Here is a 19,217-nt window from a genome sequence, read left to right as displayed (position 1 = left end):
GCCCTCTGTGCAAAATTGGGCTGCCCTGAATACAGTCGGTGCCATGCTGGCTGTGTTCAGGAAAACCGGGTCTTTCATGACCTACCTGAAAGCTGCTGCCGATGCAGCGGCCCAAAATTCAAATGTTCTTCATCAACGAGCTGCCTTGGGACGCAAAGCAGATGTCCGCAGTTCACCACTCTGATGTAAATGAGGGCCATGGCCCAAATAGGGTGTGCTTTGGGCCTAGCCGTCCAGCGCTGGGATCATTCCCTGCGCCCAGTTCACATCGTATAGTTTTATGTTCTTTTATCAAGAACCTGTAATTCCTGGATATTAAACTATGGCCATTATCAGAGTGCTTGTCTGTAAGTGTGGTTATATACAGATTCTTTATGATAATGGTAGTTGAGACCCCAGGCTGTTATGTATAACTCATCATTGTGATTCAAAATTTTTTAAATGTAATTTTACCCCTCACATTTTTCTCATCTCCTATCCTGAAAACACTTATGTATTCTGGGGTATGGTCTCACTCACACATTGGTGGTTTGGACAAGTGGCCATTGAGTGTGAGTTTAGACAGTGAGTGTTGGCAGGCTATTTGAGTTGTTTGGGATTAATAGGATTGTAAAAACTTCTGAACTTTGGCCAATTAGGCTTGCCTTATCCACATTATAGTGAAACTAACATCATGAAGAACAGACAATTGCTTAATTATTTAGCCTCTGAAAAATGTTCCAAGGTATTTGGTATGGCATTACAGTATATTGTTTGCAGTTATTCACAGCAAAGGAAAGAACAATGGTCTGAACACTCAAATGCTATACGACTGAATGTGTCAGCAACATTACAAACACATTTTGCATTGAGATTGCATTTTTTTCCAGTAACTTTCAAGTTAATGGCTTTTATTTATTTATTGGATTTCTTTTATGTGATTTTAAATATTTTGTGCTTTTTCCCCCTGTGAATGTTGTCATGGTAACATGCACCATCATATTTTCCTCCTGGACAGGTTGCTGTCATGCAGAAGATACGTACTGAATACCTCACCAATCCTGACTTTGACCCACAGAAGGTAGTTAAAGCCTCATCTGCTGCAGAAGGGTTGTGTAAATGGATCCTTGCCATGGAGGTGTATGATCGTGTCGCAAAGGTAGTGTATGCATAGTTTTGCTGCTTTATATGGCCAAAGCAGAGAGAACAGCATCAATGTTGTCATTCTTTGCAAATTAATAACTCAAGAAACATAAATACCATCTTTGCAGAGTGTGGAAAGATACTAATTGTGATCAGAAGGACAACATGTGACTAATTTATGCTAATCTGGCTATTTTGCATAGACAACATAATTTCACCCATAACTCCATTAAAATGGCTTGTGGGACTTACCTGCACCGATTCCGCTGCCTTCACCCAGGTTGCGATCTCAATCTGCTTTTCTGAGCAGGCAATATGGACACCCGCCAGAATCCAGCGGGGTCCTTCTTTAAGTCAGCAGATCAGGCTCTAATGACATAATCTGGGCCTGACTGGCATTTTAACCGCAGGCACGCATGGGAAGTGGTAAGAGGAGTTGGAGCCAGAAGAGGCAAGTGTTTTTTTTTAGTTTCCTTGTGGGGCCAAAACCAGCTCCACTGCCCTGGTCTCGCCCCGTAGCACTGTATTTTCCAGTCAACTATTTATCTAATTTTGGCTTGAAAGATGCAAGGAAAGGTTTTTCTGTTCGCTGTATTTAAGAAGTTGTCATTCCTCAGGCATATTGAAGAAGAAAGAGGAGCAGAGACCCAATACATTACTGCACTGCCCTGGAAATTCCTGGAGCCTCCCTGCAATACATCACTGGGGGCCCGATATTAGGAGGGAGGCATGTTGGCAGCGGGGGGTTGACTGGGCGTGTGGGTAAAGCGCCCAGTGAAATCGGGGTGCTCCGCATGCGATCGCAGCCTAATTGAGGGTACTTACACGTACTTCCGGGTTTCCCATTCCAGACCTGCGCAGCGAGCGCACTGCGCACCCGCATCACAGGCTGTTAGCAGGAGGAGACCTTTTTAAAGGGGCAGTCCTCCAATGCTCCTCCTGCAGCAAAGAACCAAATTGGCAGCATGGAGCAGCCCGGAGACAAGGCTGATCCAAGGTTCTCAGGCTCCTCACTCCACGTGCTGCTCGATGGGGTCAGGAGGATGAGGGAAACATTTTTCCCAGTGGACGGGAGGAAGTGGCCTGCCTCTGCCACCAAGAAGGTCTGGCTCGAGGTGGCGGAGGAGGTCAGCAACAGGGGTAACATCTCCCGAACCTGGGTCCAGTGCAGGAAGCGCTTTAATGACCTAACCAGGTCAGCCAAAATGAGTATACTTACACATTCTCCCACACTCCGTCTTCCACATCACCTCCACCACCGCACAACTCCTTCTGCACCGCCACCACAACGCTTTCGCATCACTCCTCACATCCACTCAACCATCAGCCTCACCTTGCCTGCACTTACTCACCGCCCCAGTTCCCATTTGAACACTACCACACAACCCAATCCTCATACAATCTCATGGCTATGTCTCACACGCACCCTCCCATGCATCTCCCTCACGGTCACACCCACCCACACCAATGCATGCAGCGGGTCACTATGCAACCATCACTCAATCTCGCCTCTCTGTGTTTTGCCTTGATAGGAGAAGAAGTGCCAGAAGGCCCAGGAGAGGGATGATGGCGAAAGGGGACATGGAAGTGGGGACGCCACTCCAAGCGCTCCAACATCTCACCCGTTGCCCCCCTCTCAACCAGTACCCGCAATGCTGCCTCCTCTCCAGGTGGCTGAGTCTGCCCCTACACAGGTGCAGGTGGAGCAGCCTTTGGAGGGGCCCTCATGGGCACCGAAACCCAGAGGTCGTCCGCGCAAAGTATCTCATCGGTCAGGGCATGGACAAGAGCAACCTGCCACTACCTCTGCTGAAGCCACAGGGGTAGCACCACGTAGGGGTTCCCGTAAACGTAAGGCTACGGTTTTGTGAGCACAGAGGGGATGCACAAAAGTGTATGACAGAATGTCATGTTTTTCATTTAGATTTGTTTCCTTTGCCAACCAGATTAAATGTTGTTATCACCACTACTGCCACGTCTTTGCAAATCTTGTCAGGTTTGTGCAATGATTCCCTTTCCTGAGGATCACCATGAAGACCCACACCTGATGCCACCCATTGTGTCACTGCAGAGTGGGTGTAGGTGTATTTGCAGGGCTCTTTTGTGCAGACAACTGAGAGACGCCGGCGATGTCCCCTGTGGCACCCTGGAAGGATCCGAAGGAGAAGTTGTTGAGGGCAGTGGTGACTTTGACAGCGACAGGTAAGAAGATGGTGCTCGGGCCAGCCGGGAGCAGCTCGGCATGAAGGAGGTTGCAGATGTCCACGACTACATGTCGAGCGACTCTGAGCCTCCGTGTGCACTGCTGCTCAGAGAGGTCCAGGAAGCTGAGCCTCGGTCTGTAGACCTTGTGGTGAGGGTAGTGCCTTCTGCAATGCATCTCTCTCTGTGGTTGCCCTCCCTCCTGCTGTGCAGGTGGATGTGTCACAGCACTGTGTTGTGGAGCTCCACATGTCTGAGGTGGACGGCGTGGCCAGCGAGGCTGGTGATGCTGTTCATCCTCCGATGAGGTCATGCCTGCAGCCATGGTGGCCCCTATCCAGAAGATGTACGTTTGAAGGGGTCCGCAAGGTAGGTAAATGTGTCTGCACAAGTTGGTGAATTTTCTTGTTAGGAGGAGGGTGGTGGAGGCCAAACTTTGTCCAAAGTGACAGAGTGGCCTCCTGCAATGAGTGAGGGTCTCCCCCCACCACCTGTCAAATGGACCTTTGAAGCTCCCACTGGCTGGTGGCTGCAACAAGTCTGTTTCAACTGGGATTGTTTCCCTCCGTACGGGAAATACCCCTCCTAAAATATCCTCCCAATCAAGTCTGCAAACGACCTGAACTATCAAATTAATTGCTTTAAGTGGGATCCCGCCGGCTTTAATTGCGGGTTGGAGCCGGGCTCCAGACCTGCCCCGCGAATCGCAAATTTTCAGAGCCCCACCCTCCATGAATGCACTCGCTCGGCCATCCTAAAATCGACCCCGGGTCTGCATCGGTAGTAGGCATAAACTCAGTGTTCATATTTTAATGAGGTTGGAGGGGGTGTTCCCAGTCTCTCACCTCAGTTTCCTCAATTTCAGTTGGATGGGTGCGTTTGAAGAAACCTAATGGAAAGGCCTGCACCAGGACCCCGACTGACCTGAGGCTCTGTGGGTGTCCTGGAGCTGGGCCGAAGATGAAGAAAACAAATACAGCTTTTATTTTAAATCCCTTCCCCAAATGTAAAGGCATGTCAGGCCTGCAGCTGTGCTCCTGATGATTGCCCAGTTTCCAGATGCAAGGCCCAACCAGGGGTGGACCTCTTACTGGAATGCGCAAAGGCCATACAAGTGGTATTCTCAGTAATAACAGATGCAGCTTAGCTCAAGTGCACTGTGCCTGTCGGGCATCCAGTGAGTGTTCATAGAGGAAAATTGGCTGAGGACTGGTCTCTGCCTTGACCACTCCCTGTGGCAATGCATTCCATGCTTCAACAACTATCGGAGCAAAGACATTTATCCAAACCTCTCCTTACTCTCAGTGACAATTTTAAATTGATGACCCCTCATCATTACATTTTATGTACTTCATTGGAACTTTCCTTTCTTTTTTCAGGAAATGTAAATATTGCAAATAGTGCAGTAATAAAAAATGAGAATGATCTGTGACATTGTGATTTCAGGTTGTTGCTCCTAAGAAGGCTCGTTTGAATGAAGCACAGAGGTCCTTGGCGGAGACCATGGAAATTCTAGACCAGAAGAGAGCTGAGCTTAAGGAAGTTGAAGATCATCTTGCTGATCTGAAGAAGACATTTCAGGATAAAACTGAAGAAAAAGCACAACTGGAGTTCCAAGTAGACCTGTGTGCTAAAAAGCTGGAGCGAGCAGAGAAACTGATTGGAGGGCTGGGGGGAGAAAAATCAAGGTTAGATCCTGAAAAGCTCAGGTTTTCTCCAGTCTGCTCTGATAATAGGGTAACCTGACAGTGAAACATAATTTTAGGGCTAATTTGCTAAAGATCCTTATTTAGAATCCACTAAAATGTACATAAATTGATGGTCCATTTCTTTTCAATATATATGAATCACTTCTGAAATGTTATCTTGTTAATCTCTAGGTGGGCAAAGGCTGCAGATGATTTACAAATCACATATGATACCTTGACTGGGGATGTGTTGGTTTCAGCAGGTGTCATTGCTTATCTCGGAGCTTTCACTGCAGCTTTTCGTCATGAATGTATTGTTGACTGGACCGCTATATGCAAGGTATTCAAACTTGTATTTTCCCTGCAGCTTTGTTGAGGCTGCATATACTGAAGTTTCACCAACTACAGCTGGAATATATTTTGCAACTTGCAGATACCTTCATTGATTCTTGTCTGTCACTTATTAATATTTGCTCACTTTTCACTGTGGTGCTCACTGCCTCTCTCCTTAAGTCTTTCACATATGTGATCAATTATCTCTTTTTCAGACACCTCTGCCATTTTCACTGCACTCTTTTTTCATGCTTTGACTCCCCTCTACTGCTGTGCACTTCACTTTCTATAGAGTTCTCTGATGTAAGTGATGAAGCCCATGAACACACTGAGACCCCACCATACTATTTGTGGCAAACTGCAACGCAAAAATATCAGACTGCTGAACATTCTGCACAACACAGGACATTTTTGAAACTCACCTTAAAAAAATGGCATATAAAATATTTAAAAATTGTTAATGGATCTCATTTAGGGAGTGGAATAGCTCACAACATTTTCTTTTCAATCCTTTAGCCTGGATTTCAATTCAGTCCAGATTGCAGGGTTCAAGTCTCTCTATGCAAGCTGCAATGGTAATAAGAAAATGTTGCAAACACACACAGGTCCACCAGATGAAGACCCGTTGCTCCGACTGTATTTCCTGCATTTTCTATTTTTATTTTAGATTTACAGCAGTTTTTAACCCATTCTTAGTAGGCAGTAATGCTGAGAAGAGATAAAAGTGACTGGTGCGCAAAATGGAAATGCCACTCTGGTGCAACTGGAATACTCTTCTGAGCATAAGTAGGGGTATGTTTTTGTGGCACTCTAGAGGGAGCTTTACCCAGCATTTAACCTTTTGTACCAAACCTGGGAGTGCTTGATGTTGACAGAGGGTGGAAAAAGTAGAAACTGTTCTGTTCCCCAGCTTTGACATTGTTCATGTTTATGAGAACAAAAATTTGTAACACTCCATCAACATGTGGCTCCTGTTAACACTACTCTTTAATTTTGAAGCAGTTTGCATAAATGCTGTTAAACATTTATTTTTCATTAGGCTAATGGTATTTATATTTTTCTTCTAAACAAACTTTATTAACAAACTCTTTTTTTCTATGTTCACAGTCTAAAGATATCCCTTCTTCAGGTGATTTTTCCCTCAGTAAGACATTGGGAGATCCGATAATGATTAGAGCATGGAACATTGCTGGGTTACCAACAGATAGCTTTTCAGTTGACAATGGCGTGATTGTTAGTAACTCCAGGCGATGGTGAGTACTAACCACATCAGTATATTATGCGGTAAAGGATGCCATCTTGCCAAACTGGTGGAAAGATGCAGAATTTATTTGGTGTGATAAAGATCAAATTGTCTAGGTATACATTATTTAAATGGATCTGTCAGGTATGTTTTGGATTAAAAAGTATTTTGGATATATGGTGCTGAAGCATCAATTAAGTTGCTTACTTCAGGCTGTAAATTTCTGGGTTTGAGTCTTGATGCTAAAGGCTTTTGGGGTTTACTCAAATATCTTCCTCATGCTCGACACCAAAGATCGCCACTGTAAGTGAACTATTGCTTTCTGTGAACTGGAGTATACCTTTATACGGCCAATATCTGGTAATGTATCAAGCCCAGGGTTGAACAGAAATTCTTGTTGTAGCATTTAGCTTATTGGATATCTCACAAGCACTCATGTGATCTACTGGACTTCAAAAAGAGGTAAAATAATCATTCAGATAGTGGTTTAGGCTATCAACTAAGGAACAGGTTTAATGACAAAAACAGATAAACAGTGGCAAAGATAACACTGCAATTTGCACTATTTTTACAGAACTTTGAACAAACATTTCCTGCTTCGATACAAAATAACAAAATGTGCAACATTTTACGAACTACTGATACTGAACCTGGATCTGCATGCGCAACATAACTTATATGAGGGGTTTTGCCAGATTCACTGAGTTTCCAGCACCTATCTCGATGGCCTCAGAAGAATTGGTAAATTGGGAGCATGCTTCCTGGGGCAGACCATAAACGAAGGAAAACCAAAACTATCTTCCAAAGTCAAATAAAACTGCTAATCATATGGAAGCTTAGAGTCACAGAAAATTGCCAAATAGTTCTTAATTGAAGTACATCTATGATTTTTGCAAGAAAATACATTTGCAGCAGAAGAATGTTCTTGTGTTATTCATGTTGAATATTTACTGTATCAGTGACCCAAATTTAAAGTGACTGCCAGTCTCCTGTACATAGATATCAAAATATATAGACTTTTACTAGAATTGGATCACAACTCACATCAACTTACAAGCCAAGATATTTGATGTGGTTAATTTAGTTGTCAAAGTCTACCACTGTTTATCTGTTACTTCAGCTAGGCTAGTGATGGTAGCATTCATGGAAAAAGGCATTCTTCTAATTGATCTTCATGACATAAGCATTTGAAGACATTTATTCCTCTGGTTGAAGAACAATAATATGGATGAGTGGTGCTGAAAGGGGAAAGGATAAGACAGAAATCAATAGTGAAAAGCAACATTAAAATATTAGGGTGCATAACTAAAGAATAAATATGAGAATTTTTTAGATACACCATGCCATTTCTCACAGTACTTTAGTTAAATTAAATAACTACCCTGCTGCATTCTCTTTCTGAGCCTGGAAAAATTTGCCTTTGCAGCTTTCTGTTTAAAAACCTGACTAACTGCCTGTGTCTCTGTTTTCTTATCTTGGGTTCACAACCCAAGCGGATGGCCTATTCCAGAAAACTCCACTGAGTGCCCAGGACCACGGACCTGCCAACATAATGGGCCTGAGGTGTTCATCGATTACCGAGTCAGGCTAACATATTGCTTATCGTTTACAGTGTTTGGGGAACAATTACAAAGTGTAGGCCATTGGCATTTTAATCACCTTAAATCTCAATGCCTGTTTTAAAAACTTGTTTGAATGCACTTTGCTTTAAACACAACCTTTAAATATAACTTCTTTTTTCAAAATCCTTTCTGTTCAAAAATTCCCAAAACATGACAGTAACATAAAAAAGTTACATATTTCACAATAAAATGATTTATATTTATCCATTTAATTACCATTTTGTGTCTTAAGTACCTTCATTAGGCCTTAATGGGGTGGCCTTAACCGTGGGATTGGGCGGGCAGGCAGTTAAAATCACTGTTGAGGATTTTCCTGATGTGCTCATGCCGGCTGCCATTTTATCCACTCAAATTTTTAGTTGACTGAGGCGCTCACCAGAGGCAGTCAGGGCCTTCATGTCTACCAAAGTCAAATTCTCATCTTTTAGGTGTCAAGTGGCCATTCTATAGTATTCAAAATATATCAAATTTACATCGAGTTGCATTGAGTCTACAGCACAGAAATAGGCCATTCGGCCCAACTGTTCTATGCAGGCGTTTATGCTGCATATGAGTCTTCATCTTCCCTACTTCATCAAACTGTGTCAGCATACTTTTGTGAGCTTATCTAGCTTTCCTTTAAATGCACCTATGCTATTTGCCTCAACTACTCCTTGTGGTAGCGTGTTCCACATTCTTACCACTCCTTGGGTAAAGAAGTTTCTCCTGAATTCCCTATTGGATTTATTAGTGACTATCTTATAATTATGACCTCTAGTTTTGGACTCCCCCACAAGTGGAAACATTTTCTCTACGTCTACCCTACTAAACCCTTTCATTATCTTAAAGACCTCCATCAGGTCACCCCTCAGCCTTCTCTTTCTAGAGAAAACAGCCCCAGCCTGTTCTGATAAGTATATCCTCTCAGTTCGAGTATCATCCTTATGAATCTTTTTGCACCTTTTCCAGTGCCTCTATATCCTTTCTATAATATGGAGACCAGAACTGTGCATAGTACGCCAAGTGTGGTCTAACCAAAGTTCTATATAAGCTCAACATAACTTCTCTGATTTTCAACTCTATATCTCTAGAAATGAACCCAGTGCTTGGTTTGCCTTTTTTATGGCCTTATTAACCGGCATCACTATTTTTAGCGATCTGTGTATCTGTACCCCGAGAGAGATCCATTTGCTCCTCTATCCCATTTAGACTCTTATTATCCAAGCAGTATGTGGCCTCCTTATTCTTCCTACCAAAATGCACCATCTCACACTTATCTATATTGAAATTCATTTGCCAATTACATGCCCATTCTGCAAGTTATCAATGTCTTCTTACATTTTGACGCATTCTTCCTTTGTATTAACTACACCCCCCAATTTGGTGTTGTCCGCAAATTTTGAAATTATACTTCCGATTCCCGAGTCCAAATTGTAATGTAAATTGTGAACAGTGATCCCAGCACCGATCCCTGTGGAACACCATTTCTCACCCTTTGCCAGCCTGAGTAGCTACCCTTGACCCCTTCTCTCTGCTTTCTGTTTTATAGCCAGCTTGCTATCCATTCTGTAACCTGTCCCCTGACTCCACATATGCTCTGACCTTAGTCATGAGCCTACAATGCGGTACCTTATCGAAGGCCTTTTGAAAATCCAACTATATTACATCTACTGCATTACCCCAATCTACTCTTTCTGTTACTTCTTCAAAGAATTCAATAAGGTTGGTCAAGCATGACTTTCCCTTCTGAAATCCGTGCTGACTACCCTTTATTATATTTTTGTTTTCTAGATGTTTTTCTATTACATCTTTGAGTAAAGATTCCATTATGTTTCCTACCACCGATGTCTATAGTTCCTTGGACTTGTTCTATCTCCCTTTTTAAATATAGGAATAACATTTGCTGTCCGCCAGTCCTCTGGCACTGTTTTCTTTTCTAATGAATTTTTATGTATATGTAATAGTGCCTCTGCTATCTCTTCCCTAATTTCTTTTAATAGGCACGGAATTCTTTTAATATTTAACACTGTAACACAGAGAGTATCTGTCGGTTTCAACAGTAGGCTTGAAGCACTCTCCCTGCTATTTTTAAGACTTCACTCCAAAGACTTGAACACATGGGGGATGAATTTCTGTGGGGGGTTCTCCCGCTTGTCCACTGTAACTTTGGTGGAAGAGTTACAGAAACCACGGAAAAATGGCTTGTACTGCATTTATGCCTCTTTCCCAGGGTTTCCGTGGCTCTTCTAATGTCATTACAGTGGACAAACTGGAGAACCCCCAAAGAAATGAATCTCCATCATCTAGGCTAACACTTCAGTGCAGCACTGAGGACATGCTGAGTATCAAAGTGCCTCTTCTGGTAATATTCTGGCATGGGTGGAGGATTGGTTATCTAACAGGAAGCAGAGAGTTGGGATAAATGGTTCATTCTCGGACTGGCAACCAGTAGCCAGTGGTGTTCCGCAGGGGTCGGTGCTGGGTCCCCAACTCTTTACAATCTATATTAACAATTTGGAGGAGGGGACCGAGTGTAACATATCAAAGTTTGCAGATGATACAAAGATGGGAGGGAAAGTAGAGAGTGAGGAGGACATAAAAAACCTACAAGGGGATATAGACAGGCTGGGTGAGTGGGCGGAGATTTGGCAGATGCAATACAATATTGGAAAATGTGAGGCTATGCACTTTGGCAGGAAAAATCGGAGAGCAAGTTATTATCTTAATGGCAAGAAACTGGAAAGTACTGCAGTACATAGGGATCTGGGGGTCCTAGTGCAAGAAAATCAAAAGGTTAGTATGCAGGTGCAGCAGGTGATCAAGAAGGCCAACGGAATGTTGGCTTTTATTGCTAGGGGGATAGAATATAAAAACAGGGAGGTATTGCTGCAGTTATATAAGGTTTTGGTGAGACCGCACCTGGAATACTGCATACAGTTTTGGTGTCCATACTTAAGAAAAGACATACTTGCTCTCGAGGCAGTACAAAGAAGGTTCACTCGGTTAATCCCGGGGATGAGGGGGCGGACATATGAGGCGAGGTTGAGTAGATTGGGACTCTACTCATTGGAGTTCAGAAGAATGAGAGGCGATCTTATTGAAACATATAAGATTGTGAAGGGGCTTGATCGGGTGGATGCGGTAAGGATGTTCCCAAGGATGGGTGAAACTAGAATGAGGGGGCATAATCTTAGAATAAGGGGCTGCTCTTTCAAAACTGAGATGAGGAGAAACTTCTTCACTCAGAGGGTAGTAGGTCTGTGGGATTTGCTGCCCCAGGAAGCTGTGGAAGCTACATCATTAAATAAATTTAAAACAGAAATAGACAGTTTCCTAGAAGTAAAGGGAATTAGGGGTTACGGGGAGCGGGCAGGAAATTGGACATGAATTTAGATTTGAGGTTAGGATCAGATCAGCCATGATCTTATTGAATGGCGGAGCAGCCTCAAGGGGCCGATTGGCCTACTCCTGTTCCTATTTCTTATGTTCTTATGTTCTTGTTTGTTCACGTGGACATAAAAGATTTGAAGGCACTATAGGAAGAGGAGCATTTATCCCTTAACCAACACCACCAAAAACAGATTAACTGGTCATTTATCTCATTGCTGTTTGTGGGACTTTGCTGTGCACAAATTGGCTGTCATGTTTTCCTACAGAACAACTGTGACTACACTTCAAAAGTAATTAATTGACTATGAAGTGCTTTGGGACTCCTGAGGACATGAAAAGCACGTATAAATACAACTCCTTTCCTTTTCCTTTTTCCTTATTGGTGACCTGCCTTTTGGAGGAATGCACAGCAAATTGGCTGATCTGGCAAAAGTCCCCTGTGGCTCCCTGAAATCAGCCTGTTGGATAAAAGCTTGAGAGCTGTGGTCCCTTTCTCTGCCACAGACAGAGCTGTATGTTCTGTGGACCTTCATTGCAGATCTGGGTACAGGAACAAACACAGCTCCTCCAAAGTTTCATGACTGAAGCATAACCTTCTGAGACAGAGATCCTGTGAAAGACCTTGAAAAGTGCATGTGGATCTATACATAATATGGGATGGGTAGCGTCGGGGCAATCGGGCTCGACTCTGGTGCTGCCTGGTTAATTTGGCTTCCCTTTCAGCCTCCTGCTGCTCTTCTTCCTCCAGCGTATAGATCATGTAAAATGGGATTCTCAGTAGGAAGCCCATTGTGCAGCCCTCAGATAGTAGCTCAGTAATTGTCTTGAAATACAGTGCTTTCCATTGGTAAGAGCTCCTGAGTACTTTTTCAAATACTCGGAGTGAATCCCAAGATACGGCCAAAAGTTTCCACAAGTAATCTCAACTCAACAGTCTCCCTTTAACTAAGTATTTCTAGCATGATGAACAAGTCCCGGCAACCTGCAGCTTTTAAATAGTGGCGCACGTGCTCAAGGATGGATGGAAAGGGGGAAGTAACGAAATTTAGGATGGATGATGTCATCCCATCCTAACTCCGTCATTTGCATGTGGCTGCCATAGAGAGGGTGAACACTTCTTCAGCACGATCTAAATCTCCACAGAATTTATATTGGGGTGCAACAGAATCCTGTTGTACATTGGCTCCATCAAAAATCCCTGGCTCTACAAAGGCGTAGAGTGGGGGTAGAGATGCCCTATTCGGGACAGTAAGGTAGTGGTAGGCCTCACTAAAATTGAATCCATTGAAATTGATGCAGAATTAGTCCTGGCTCGGATTAGAACTCTTAAGGTTGTTTGAGCTGATGGTATTCACCTCAGAGTAGTAAAAGAAATGGGGCCTGTGTTTTGCCAGATTCTGCTCACATATTTAATAGCTTGTTGAGGTCTGGGATTAATCCCATGGACTGGAGAGAGGCTCATGTGGTGCCTATATATAAAAGATGGAGCAAGTCAGAACCTGGCAAATATAAGCCAATTCGTTTTATGTCAGTTGTAGGCGAGTTGCTGGAAGGAATTATTAGAGATGGTAGGGGATGGGAGGAGAAACTTTTATTTTGTTTCATAGATAGTTGAAAAAGAACTATCCATGAGATGGAATCTTACTGTAATTACGGCTATGATCCATCAGAGCTTATTTGAATTCCTAATTGTACATTTGTCAAAAAAAACTTCCATATAAAAATAGCAGAAAATGTAAGCTATTTAAAAAATTGAAAATAAAAATAAATTCTGAATGTAGATTAGTAAATATTAATTCAAAAATCTGCCATCTTCTGAATCTTTTTCAACTCAATAAAAACTGAAAGTGATTGCACACAATCCTCAATAAGAACTTTGATAAACCCGCTAGCAAAGTTGAATACAATGCGAACCATCTCTTTTCCCTTCCTTCGCCCTCTTCATTTGGCTGTGGTATTTACAATTATGAATTATGACCCTTGTGATGTGGAGTGAGGAGCTTGGCAATTTTTGTTTACATTCTCTTATAAATGTAAATCGTTACCACAGTAATCCTGACATTGCGAAATTACGCTTGAAATCAGCTTTCAAATCACAACATTAGCAATTTTAGATTCTTTGTGATCAGTTATAAAAGAATGCTGCTTTAAAAGAATATAAACATAATAAATGTAAACTGAAACGATACAAACTACACCAGTGAAAAATATTTGTCTCCATTACTGCTGTAAAGGACAAAGTATATTGCTATTGTGATTTTATTGATTTCAGGCCATTAATGATTGATCCACAAGGACAGGCCAATAAATGGGTGAGAAATTCTGAGCGTGAAAATAAGCTGAGTATTATTAAGCTGACAGACATGGATTATATGCGAACGCTGGAGAACTGCATCCAGTTTGGCACACCTCTCCTATTGGAAAATGTTGCTGAGGAACTGGACCCTTCACTTGAGCCTCTTTTGCTCAAACAGACTTTTAAACAAGGTATCTAACTCTTACTGACACACGTGATTTTAAAAACAAAAATTACTTGTTCAAAATGGGCACCCCAACATTTGATGCAAAAGCTTTGTTTTCTATTCTGAATTGCAGTAGAGTGATTATATATCATTACTGAGTATTATCAATCATGTAAACCATATTAATTTTTGTTTTAAATGCAACACTTCCACTTGTCAGATGTAGGTATCAAGTTTTGCTTTTGCTTACCAAAACCAAACAGTATTTGTGTGAAGTGACCTGGGCTGATGCATGCACAGTATATCAAATAAAATTGGCAATTCACACACACACACATTGTTTGGCTTATGTATGTCTCAGTGTCAACTCATATATTTATACTATAAACTGGATCACCATGGCATAGGAGCCACTGCAGGTGCAGATCTTGGTGGTAGTAGCAAATATTCAAACGAGAAATTTGAAGGACGAAGTGGAGAAGGGTTTCATGTGAACTGCCAATTGAAGGCATGAAAAATAGTTTTGATGATGGAGGAGCTAATATTCATTTGTCTAGCAGCTCAGACCAGTACCAATGGTAAATATCTCCTTTACAAATGATGACAACCCTGTATGATGTGTTTTATATGCATTGTGTGTGATATAAGCACATGGGGTAGAATTTGACTTTGTGCGATGTACAACGGAAGATAGTGAATCACTAGCTCGTTCCATTGAAGTCAATGGAAATAATAATCGAGAGAGGTGTAAAACGGGCTGCCAATCACCTTCCCAACTTGGACATATGTCGCCGTTCCTTCATCATTGCTGGTTCAAAATCCTGGAACTCCCTACCCAACAGAATTGTGGGAGTACCTTCTACATGGACTCCAGCGGTTCAAGAAGGCCCACCACCACCTTCTCAAGGGCAGCTAAGGATGGGCAATAAACGCTGGCCTTGCCAGCAATGCCCTTATCCCGAGAATTAATTTTTAAAAAATCATCAATGTTCAAAAAAAATGTCCACTTTAAAAAGGAATTTTGAAAAGTTTTTTTAAGCCTGAGCTGTGGTTTTGCACGGAATGTTGTTGTTTCTCAGATAAGATGTTTGCTTGTTTGTTTATCAAACACTTGAAAAGGAGCCTCCATGAAGTTTTTTTTCCTTTTATTTTCAGCTGGTGTGGAATCTATCAAACTCGGCGAGCTAGTTATTGAGTATTCAACTGATTTCCGACTCTACATAACAACAAAGCTGAGAAATCCACACTACTTACCAGAGCTGGCAACAAAGGTTTCCCTGCTCAACTTTATGATCACCCCTGAGGGGCTTGAGGACCAGCTGTTGGGAATCGTTGTTGCTAAGGAGAGGTATATTCAGCCATTTCCAAACTCTAATTTTTTTACTTTACTGAAATGACAATTCAAATAGCTTATTATTGTATCGTCAGCTGTCATTGCCTGACAAGTGTGGCAAAACAACAGTGTAAAATATTTGGTTTATGACAATAATTCTTAATGCATTAGAAATAACTATTTTCCCTTTTTTATGCTTCTCCTTTTGATAGATGTTAATTTTTATGTCTCTTTTCCTGTAGTAGATCGTAATTATGTATTAAGACTGTGAATTTTCCCAGCTGTGATAGGAAATGAGTATCACAATCAATATAATATTGGACCAGTGACCCACTCTTGCCGACCCACTGAAACAAATTCTGCAGCCCTAATCTCAGTGGCTGCAGAGCGTTCCCAGAGGCTTTTTTCTGAAAACTGCGAAACCCTCTCCTCTGGCCACAGAGTACCTCCTCCACCCCACAATCAATGATCCTCTCAAATATCCGGTAAGCTTGCCCTCTCACAACCAAGGAGAACTGTCCTCAACCCCCAAACTCAAGCGCAAAACTTTCTGGTATGGATACCCCAGCCAGGACCAAAATGTTTGTTTCCATTCCCAGGTGATCTACTTCAGGACCCCAAACAACACAACTAGGAAGGAGCATTGCTTTACAGCCCCCAAACTCCCAAAAGGCAGAATGCACATACCAGCTTTGTCTTCGACAAATCTCCCCCGAAGGAGACCCAACCAATGATTTCCCCCTCCCCCCGTCCCCCCCACCCCCCAAGTGATACCCCTCACAACATGGAAGACACGAGCTCCACTGGACATGCGATCACCAACTATTGTTCAAAGCTGCCCCTCTGTGACAATCACCAAAGCAAATCCCACCCCACCCACTGACCTACCTCTGAATGCAGGGAGCATCACTTAAACCCCACTCCGTCACCGCCAGTTTTCAAGGACTGCTGTCACATACCACCCATTTGAACTAGTGTGATGCAATTGAGACAGCTCTGGATTGCAAGAACAGATAGATCAAACCTAACTACCCAGGCATAAAGGCAGTAATTACAAAGGTCACAGAGTTTTCTTGTAACCATCCAGAAGATCAATGCAGAGATTGGTGAGCTCCACAGTATGAACTCCTGAGTGGAATGCCAAATAAATGAACGGAAATCCCAGGTTTGCAAAAATGAGGCCAAGATAACAACTCTGCAGACTCAGGTAACCTACTTCCTAAAGTGGGATCTAGAAATGACGCAAAGATACATGATCTAGACAATAACATATGTACCTCTGACATCCTTGAAGGCTTTTAGAAAAATACCCTTCATCCAGAGCACCCTCCGATCCCTGCTTGCCCACAGGGCACACAGAATGATGGTTCACATGCCCACAGATCCACTGCGGCACAGCGACGCTGTGGTGCATGTCCACAACTTCCAGAGCAAGAAGTTGATATTGTCCCAACCAAGGACCATGGGGGACTTGCACCTCCAGGGCCTTCATATCTCCATTTTTCCAGAACTGTCCCTAGAATTCCTTTGGAAACAGAAGACTTTCAGCATCAAGTCGGCTTTCTGAAATCATGGTATTGTGTAAAGAATACTATTGCGCCCGAGTGAATTCCTCTCCTACATCCGCCCCCAGGACAGAGATCACTCACCCCTATAACCACATGGCAATGCTAGACCATCAGAGAAGAAAAAAATGCATTCGGGACATCTTCAGTGACCCACAAACAACACAACCACACAACCTCAAGAGCACCTAAGAAGGAAGAATTAAAAGACAATCATGGGCATCATTTTAGCACCCGCTATCGGGTGCGTACCTGGCGGGGGGGCTCTGAAAATCGGGGAATCCCAGAGCGGGACCGGAGCCCGGCTCCAGCCCGCCCACTTCCGGGTTCCCCACTGACGCCCTGGCGTGCGCGCGCAGCCCCCGCTGGTGGGAATCCCGCAGGCAATTAAAGCCAGCGGGATGCCACTTGAAAGTATTTATGTTGCTCATTCAGGTCATTTACAGACCTGATTGCGCTGTTTTATTAGGAGGGGTGGGATTTTACACTGAACTGAGACTGTTTCCCATACTGGGGGAAACACTCCCAGCTGCAAATACACCTACACCTACTCTGCAGTGACACAATGGGTGTCATCAGTTGTAGGTCTTCATTGTGATCCTCAGGAAAGGGCATTATTGCACAAACCAGACCAGATTCGCAAAGACGTGGCAGTACAGGTGAGGTGCCTGAAGATTGGAGGGTAGCAAATGTTGTGCCTTTGTTTAAGAAGGGCGGCAGGGAAAAGCCTGGGAACTACAGACCGGTGAGCCTGACATCGGTAGTGGGTAAGTTGTTAGAGGGTATTCTGAGAGACAGGATCTGCAGGGACTGATTAGGAACAGTCAGCATGGTTTTGTGAGAGGAAAATCATGTCTCACGAATTTGATTGAGTTTTTTGAAGGGGTAACCAAGAAGATAGATGAGGGCTGTGCAGTAGACGTGGTCTACATGGACTTCAGCAAAACCTTTGACAAGGTACCGCATGGTAGGTTGTTACATAAGTTTAAATCTCACGGGATCCAAGGTGAGGTAGCCAATTGGATACAAAATTGGATTGACAACAGAAGACAGAGGGTGGTTGTAGAGGGTTGTTTTTCAAACTGGAGGCCTGTGACCAGCGGTGTGCCTCAGGGATCAGTGCTGGGTCTGCTGTTATTTGTTATTTATATTAATGATTTGGATGAGAATTTAGGAGGCATGGTTAGAAAGTTTGCAGATGACGCCAAGATTGGTGGCATTGTGGACAGTGAAGAAGGTTATCTAGGTTTGCAACGAGATCTTGATAAATTGGGCCAGTGGGCCGATGAATGGCAGATGGAGTTTAATTTAGATAAATGTGAGGTGATGCATTTTGGTAGATCGAATCGGGCCAGGACCTACTCCGTTAATGGTAGGGCGTTGGGGAGAGTTATAGAACAAAGAGATCTTGGAGTACAGGTTCATAGCTCCTTGAAAGTGGAGTCACAGGTGGATAGGGTGGTGAAGAAGGCATTCAGCATGCTTGGTTTCATTGGTCAGAACATTGAATACAGGAGTTGGGATGTCTTGTTGAAGTTGTACAAGACATTAGTAAGGCCACACTTGGAATACTGTGTACAGTTCTGGTCACCCTATTATAGAAAGGATATGATTAAACTAGAAAGAGTGCAGAAAAGATTTACTAGGATGCTATCGGGACTTGATGGTTTGACTTGTAGGGAGAGGTTGGATAGACTGGGACTTTTTTCCCTGGAGAGTAGGAGGTTTAGGGGTGATCTTATAGAAGTCTATAAAATAATGAGGGGCATAGATAAGGTAGATAGTCAAAATCTTTTCCCAAAGGTAGGGGAGTCTATAACGAGGGGGCATCGATTTAAGGTGAGAGGGGAGAGATACAAAAGGGTCCAGAGGGGCAATTTTTTCACTCAAATGGTGGTGAGTGTCTGGAACGAGCTGCCAGAGGCAGTAGTAGTGGTGGGTACAATTTTGTCTTTTAAAAAGCATTTGGACAGTTACATGGGTAAGATGGGTATAGAGGGATATGGGCCAAGTGCAGGCAGTTGGGACTAACTTAGTGGTATAAACTGGGCGACATGGATATGTTGGGCTGAAGGGCCTGTTTCCATGTTGTAAACTTCTATGATTCTATAGTGGTGCCAATACAATATGTAATGTGAGTTGGTCAGAAATTCAATATAAGTAAAAACCATGACAAACCCTCAAACACCCTTGTGCATCCCCTTCATGCTCACGACACGTTTGCCTTACGCTTCCTACTGCACATATGTGATGCATGCCCTGTGGCTGCAGCACAGGT

The 19,217-nt window shown here is 43.1% G+C and overlaps 1 protein-coding gene across 1 annotated transcript in view; it reads left to right on the top strand.

Annotated features, from left to right (window-relative positions):
• Positions 1-19,217, top strand: part of dnah12 (dynein, axonemal, heavy chain 12) — a 239,166-nt gene that overhangs the window by 173,383 nt on the left and 46,566 nt on the right. Inside the window, exons 52-57 of the mRNA XM_067998764.1 lie at positions 998-1,138; positions 4,771-5,012; positions 5,205-5,352; positions 6,453-6,598; positions 13,852-14,066; positions 15,197-15,389. Of these exons, the coding sequence (XP_067854865.1) occupies positions 998-1,138; positions 4,771-5,012; positions 5,205-5,352; positions 6,453-6,598; positions 13,852-14,066; positions 15,197-15,389 (1,085 nt within the window). The remainder of the gene's footprint in view (positions 1-997; positions 1,139-4,770; positions 5,013-5,204; positions 5,353-6,452; positions 6,599-13,851; positions 14,067-15,196; positions 15,390-19,217) is intronic.

This window comes from Heptranchias perlo, chromosome 17, assembly GCF_035084215.1.
Source record: "Heptranchias perlo isolate sHepPer1 chromosome 17, sHepPer1.hap1, whole genome shotgun sequence".
Taxonomy (NCBI): Eukaryota; Metazoa; Chordata; class Chondrichthyes; order Hexanchiformes; family Hexanchidae; genus Heptranchias; species Heptranchias perlo.
This window is presented reverse-complemented; position numbering and strand designations above follow the sequence as displayed.